The sequence below is a fragment of the Cyprinus carpio genome, chromosome A13 (assembly GCF_018340385.1).
Source record: "Cyprinus carpio isolate SPL01 chromosome A13, ASM1834038v1, whole genome shotgun sequence".
In the NCBI taxonomy this organism is placed as follows: Eukaryota; Metazoa; Chordata; class Actinopteri; order Cypriniformes; family Cyprinidae; genus Cyprinus; species Cyprinus carpio.
Genome location: NC_056584.1, coordinates 28,673,829 through 28,681,024, shown reverse-complemented (window position 1 = coordinate 28,681,024; position 7,196 = coordinate 28,673,829). Strand labels below are relative to the sequence as shown.

At 41.2% G+C, this 7,196-nt stretch overlaps 1 protein-coding gene across 3 annotated transcripts in view; it reads right to left on the bottom strand.

Moving 5' to 3' along the window:
* Positions 1 to 7,196, bottom strand: part of lbh (LBH regulator of WNT signaling pathway) — a 7,542-nt gene continuing 346 nt past the window's right edge. Inside the window, exons 1-3 of one of the 3 annotated variants that reach the window (XM_042769581.1) lie at positions 2,915 to 3,066; positions 2,635 to 2,722; positions 1 to 841 (exon numbers count right to left, since the gene is read on the bottom strand). In XM_042769581.1, coding sequence (XP_042625515.1) covers positions 644 to 841; positions 2,635 to 2,722; positions 2,915 to 2,961 — 333 coding nt within the window. In that variant the 5' untranslated portion in view covers positions 2,962 to 3,066 and the 3' untranslated portion in view covers positions 1 to 643. Of the gene's footprint in view, positions 842 to 2,634; positions 2,723 to 2,914; positions 3,067 to 7,196 lie in introns of those variants that run through there. The other 2 variants (XM_042769582.1, XM_042769583.1) reach the window with 2 other exon arrangements.

Genomic DNA, 7,196 nt, shown 5'->3' with positions numbered 1-7,196 from the left:
TTTGTAAAGCACTTTCAAATGGTTTATTTACAGCCTCTGTCAGTCAGAGAGGAAGCGGCGTACATACAAAATAAGAGCAAACTCCCTGAGTCTTTACAGATGAACAGACAGGAAGTGATTCTGTGACGGACCTGCAGCACAAACACTGACATCTACACACACACACACACACACATATATATACTGCATACAAACAGACAGACGGAGACGCAGGATCCATGGTCCTGCTGTGGACAAATACATCTATACCAGACGAAAGGAAGACGGCTGCGGTTCTCCTACAGAATTCAGGACTGATGCAGACTAAAGACGTCTCACCTGTCATTCATCTTCAGAATATTTACAGTCACATCCACATACAAACACATCAGGAAGATTGGTGTTATTCAGAAAAGCATGTAAATAACAGGAATGAGTGCAGGACAGACCATCACCATCATCATGAAGAATAATCTTCTGACACACACACACACACACACACACACACTCTGGTGGGATTGAAGTCCGGCTCATGGTCCGAGAGAACGGATGCCAGTGGATCAGTTGTTCTGTGTGCGTTGGTGTGATCGTGTATTCTGTGCCTGGGAATCAGTGTGTGTGTGTGTGTGTGTGTGAGAGAGAGAGAGAGTCATTCGGTTCCTCTCTAGTGCTGAGAGTTCTGCATCTGTCCGTTCTGCAGGTTTCCGTCACACTCTTCCTCCTCCTCGCTGACCAGGAACTCCTCGGGAGGCCAGCGCAGCTCCCCGCTCTCCACCTCGCCCTCCGTCGGCTCCACCACGATAGACGGCAGACGATCCTTCAGCTTACAGCAGCGCTCGAAGTCTGAGGGATCCGGAAAGATCTGAGCGGAGAGACATCAAGAACATTCAGTCAGATTAAACACACACACACACACACACACACACACACACACACTCTCGCTCTCTCACACACACAAACAAACACAAAAACACACTCACACCCACACACACCATCTATCACACACACACACACACACACACACACACACAAAAACACACTCATACAAACACACACACACACACACACACACACTCACACACAGACTCTCTCTCTCACACACACACACACACACACACACACACACACACACACTCACACACAGACTCTCTCTCTCACACACACACACACACAAACACAAAAACACACTCATACACACACACACACACACACACACACACAGACTCTCTCTCTCACACACACACACACACACAAATTTTACACTTTACACACACACACACACACACACACACACACAAACACAAAAACACACTCATACAAACACACACACACACACTCACACACAGACTCTCTCTCTCACACACACACAAACACAAAAACACACTCATACAAACACACACACACACACTCTCTCACACACACACACACACACACACACACACACGTTGTTCCCCTGAAGTTCTGAAGTCTCGTTTCGGCTGAATTCTGGATGAAGTGATGTGTATTTTTAGCTCGGCATCATTCAGTGACACATGGGCGGCAGGGAAACCAATAACACAGTTTGGGCAACACGCCAGTGGAAAGAACATTAGTGTGTGTGTGTGTGTGTGTGTGTGTGTGTGTGTGTGTGTGTGTGTGTGTGTGAGAGTGAATGATGAGAAAGAAAACAGATGAAAAGAAGGACAAGAGGGATGTTCTATAGCAGGAACTGAACCATGAGACCCTCGTCTGACCCCCGATCCATAAACAACAGCAGAGCATGAGACTGAAGATCCAGACTGGAAATAACCATCAGCCGTTAAACTCTGAACAAAAACCCCAGAGGAACAAGAACATCAGCCCTTCATTCTACAAAGAGACTAAATATTTCCACAGCATCTCCTGAGACGGTTCGAGACACAGGAAGCTCAGAGGAGGTCAGGACAGGGTTCACCTCCTCATGAGCGCTAATGGAAGACCTTCTCATCTCTAAACACTCAGGTGAAGCGTTAAAGAGACAGAACTTCAGAACACGCACTGAATCCATCAGAAAAAGTGGAATTTACTGCATAACAGAATGAATTTGGCAAATGTTGGATGAATAAATCAAAAGTATAGGGCTGTACACTTAATCAGATTAATCACAGCAAGTCGGTCAAAATAATATTAATAAACTGCACCAAATATGAGAAAATGTTGTAAACCTCTATTGCTCAGACTTTAAAATAAAAGGAATCGTTACATTTGCATCTAATTACATTTCAAAAGATTAAGCTTTATGCATTGGTTTTTGACACATTTACTCTTCATCAGTTCATGTATTCTCCAGGAATCAAAGCAAGCTCACACTCTACTGTCTGAGTTACAGGACTGCTGTTTTCATAACACATTTGCACTCAATCAAAAAACAGAATCCAGAAAAATTTAAATAGACTAACACAGAATTTCTAAAAACGTATTTCATGGGGCTCTAATATTGCTTTTTAGCAAACTATTCAATTGTATTCAAAAGTTTTAAGAATTTAACATCCTTCTCGATTATTAAAATGTAATTAAAATGAAAACAGAGAGAGCAGAATTTGGGATAACATCAAACAGAATTTCCTAAAAAGTCTAAATGAAATTTGTGAATCAGATTCTGTTCAGTTTGACTGCAGTGGCCGGAGCGGATGTTACCTGGAAGGTCAGGCGTTCTTTGCTGGGACTGAGCCTCATGTCGTCCATCGGTGCGGCGCTGATCATCACGTCGGTCATCACGGCTCTGCTGCACAGGACACAACACACACAGTTACTCTCAGTTCATGCACATCGTCAGCAGAGTCTGCTAGAACTGAACCAACAGATCAACAGCACTGCGTTTGAGAAGGACTCATTCCGTCGCCGCGCTTCATGCAGCTGTACAATAAAACAAACTCGAAGCAGTCTCTTGCATCGAGCAGGTTAGCATGTTTCTTACCACGGTAACTGCTTTCTGAGCACAACAACATACAGGAAGCCCTTCATGAAGCGTCCTCAAACACAGCTCACTCTTCACCACAGTGGAAACCCCCAAACCTTCAGCTCTTCTGCAGATCAACACGTCTGTTTCTGTCTGTCAACACAGACTCGGTCCCTGCAAAGCCTGCTGGCATCTCCACTGTCCAACTAATAAAAGTCTCTCATTCATTCTCAAGCAAACGGATGAAGTGAACATCCGTCTGACTCTCTGAGCTCAAATCCGCTCACTGCTGCTTCTACTAAAGGCTGGTGAAATTAAGTAAAGTAGAGCTCTGATGTTGTTTTAGTTTAGGTCGTACATGAGGTGAAATTTGGAAAAGTTTGGCGTGGGACTAACACATTAGAAACAAGACGACGTCATCACGGGATAATCCCAAAATCTCCCAAATGAATGAAAATGCACAAGCCTTTCATTTTACTAATGACCAATTACGATAATCCCAAAATGTCCCATTTTAATATAAGTTCACAATCATTTTGTTTTTGTAAAGTGGGCGTGCATGAGGCTCGTACAGTGCAGACGCACCCAAACTTTCCACGGCTCGGGTTCAGAAGACTGCGGATCGCTCCAGCGCTGCAGGAGTTCAGAGGTCAGATCCTCACATGACCTCAACACACTAATACAGGCTCCTGGAGAGACGTAATCAAGTAACATCAAAGAATAGCAGAACTGTTATTTTCCTGTCATTCTTACTCCTCACATGACCTCAACACACTAATACAGGCTCCTGGAGAGACGGTAATTCATGGTTTACGCTTCATCAGTTCATGAAAGCGCTGGGAACTGAACCCATGACCCTGGTGTTGTGCAGAACAAATCTGTCATGAAGGCTACAGAAAAATCATAATAATAACAACAAGACACGACTGTAAAAGAATCTTATGGAAAGAGTGTGTCCACAGAGTTACTGTGTATCTTCATGACTAGCACAGTCAAGTTCACTTGTGCTTGATTTTGTGCAATAAAACCAGGGCCTGAATTTCGCTGTGGGATTGTGGCCATTGTGCATAATTCTACACATTCCCGCAGGTTTTGCGATTATAAAGCGGGAAAATCCCACAACCATCTATGCACTATAGCATGTAAGTTGAATCCAAACATTCGAGCTATTTTAACCCATAAAATCCTAAAGCTTGCTCTCTGAGTGACGATCTTCAGTGCGCTCGCAGCCAAAGCTAGTTATTACATATCTGATTAAAATCATTTCCTTATTGTCCTGCTATTCCATTTTATTTATCCATGGCACATGCATTTTTATAAGTAGCCCAAGTTCATTGACTTGATTGCATTATTTAGGTGTTATTATTATTTTACATTTTTTTAAGAAAATAGATTTTTTGGGAACACTTTACAAAGGAGCATCTTTTAAAGTCTCATTTGTTAATGCTTTAATTAACATGAACTAACAGAGAGCAATTATTGTTATTGTCATTATTAAGTGAAAAGTGAATCTATTGTTCTTTCACATTGCTGGTAACCTCCACAGCAAACAGAACCCAACAGCGGCTCTAGAACCGTGATGTGAACCCAACCGCGGCTTTAGAACCGTGATATGAAACCAACCGCGGCTCTAGAACCGTGATGTGAACCCAACCGCGGCTCTGGTTTGCTGTTATCACGCCGCTGAAGTGCTCTGATGTTATGGGACTCGTTCCTGAGGCTTTTTCTCACACCGGCTATTTAAAGTCTAAACTCTAGTCCAGCGGTCAGACAGAAACCACTCAGACAGACACGCGGTGATCACGAGGCCAGTGCCAAACCGAGGCAGGTATTCAGAAGCACTCATTGGATTTTCCACAAGCTCCCGGAGCAGCAGGATTGATCTGGTGTCACGGGTCCAGAGCTGATGGAGGATCACGTCACGTCTGACGCAGCGTCTCCAGCGCTCGGGAGTCTCTGCTTCATCGGGGTGTGTTTGCTGGGATCCGCTGAACCCCACGCTGCTGATGCTCACTGCAGTAATGATGCTTTCAAGGTTTAAATATTTACTAATGAGTAAATACTCCACTTTCCATTCACACTGTTGGATGATTTTAAATCCAACCAAACTGAATTTATCTGTCTTTTCTGCTCATCCACCGTATTTATGAATGCTTAGATCTAAAATAATGAAACGCATGAACACAGCTTCAGAAAACGTAACAAATGTAACATTCAAAGGCATTTGTACAGATATGGACTATCGATTAAATCTATTTTGTTTCACATTTGGTTTGTGTCATTTAGTATTGAGGTACTAATATAGTTTTTATTCATATTTTGAATCCGTTTTTCATTTTAAGTTACATTTTTAGTAATTTTGTCTTTTTGTCATTTTTATTATTTCTTTTTTAATCTCAGTATTATTCTATTTCAATTAAGGTTCATTTTATTTCAAGTAACGAATATGTTTTTTAATTCAGTTTTAGTTAACTATAATAGTCCAGGTCTGTGTTCACTTATGATCGGTGCGAATGTTTTCTGAGAGCTGTTTTCAATCAAAAGTGTTTTCTTGTTCTCTCTGTTCATGTGTTTCTTTACTTTGCTCTGCTGATGCTCATACATAATCCTGAAACCTGAATATTATCATCTGAATACATCACAACAGTAAAACATTTCCAGTTGTTTCTGCAGTGCATTAAGAGTCCCTTCTCTGAATGTGTGTGGATTTGTAAAGTGCGTTGTGTATTTTCAGCTTTATTCGAATGCAACATGTTAATATCAGACTCAAACTGTCCACCACACAGTGACAGCTAGACTAGATCACATCATTAGAATGAGTCTGATCCACTTCATTTACTCTCCATCTGAAATACTATTATTTACAATTAACAATATCATGTTATTCATCATATGTTTTCAATAACTCCAGACCATTACATCAGAGCAGCTCATCAAGACACTGAATTAAATGATGTGCAATAGTGACAGCAGCAGTGTTTCTGATTCGCTTTTCAAGCTTAAAATAAAGGTTTGAAAACGGATCTGAATCAGATGCGCTCGATAAGATAGAAAACATGAAAGAAACCAAGAGGTTTCAGATATGAGAGACGGTCCGGTGAGAAGCAGCGACAGATCGGAGCGATAAACACAGCACTGCCAGTGATAATTCAGCAGAAGAACATCTAAACATCCTGCTCACAGAAGAAGAACAGAACATCAGCCTAATAAGAAAATGAGAGTAGTAAAAAGAGGGGGTGAGAGAATATATGCTTATTATAAAGAGAACCACAACCAGACGACAGAAGCACGGCTCAAACTCACTCACACACACACACACACACACACACACACACACACACACACACACACACACAGACACACACACACACACACACCTCTCTGAATCTCAGCGGTGTGTTTCAGTATCAGCTGATTATTTCTCATCATCTTCAGCTCTGATTCACTGCAGGACAAACACTACTGTTTGGGCTCAGTAAGATTTGTTTTTAAGAAATTAATACTTTTATTCATCAAGGATTCAATTGATGAAAAGTGACGGTAAAGACATTTATAATGTTACAGAAGATTTATATTTAAATAAATGCTGTTCTTTTGAACTTTCTGTTCATCTGTGAATCCTGAAAAATAAAATGTATCAAAAGTTTCCACAAAAATATTGTGCAGCACAACTGTTCTTCTTCTTTGTTTATGGTAAGACAGCACAATATTCTACATTGTTTCTACATTGATAATAATCAGAAGTGACACTGAAGACTGGAGTAATGATGCTGAAAATACAGCTGCGCATCACAGAAATACATTACAGTTAATACTGTGAACTGATGATGTCAAAACCACCAGTACTTCGGTGTAAAGTCAGTACTAAAATAGTACAAGCAATGATTTTAGCCTTTTTCAGTATCATTCGATCGAGAATTATCTGAACTGATCTGAATAATGACTCTTCTGTAGAGCTGAAACTGAATTTGTTTGATAACTGAGGAATTTAACAACATTAACGTTTTCCCGTTTATTAATGTGAAGCTGTTTTGAAAGCCCATCATCTGAAAGAGCTCGAACCCTGAAACTGTGACAAAATGTTAATTCAAAGAGAAAAGGTGATGCTGCATGTCTGAGGAATCTCCCTCATATGAATCTGTTCATTTACATGCAAGCTCTTCTGTGAACATGTGAAGGATTCCACTCCACGTGAGTGCTGTAAGAACTAAACAAAGCTCTTCACGAATGATCTTCATTCAGCAGTCACGAAGAGCACCAGGACATCATTCGGGAAGGTGCAGATGGAAACAGATGAGAG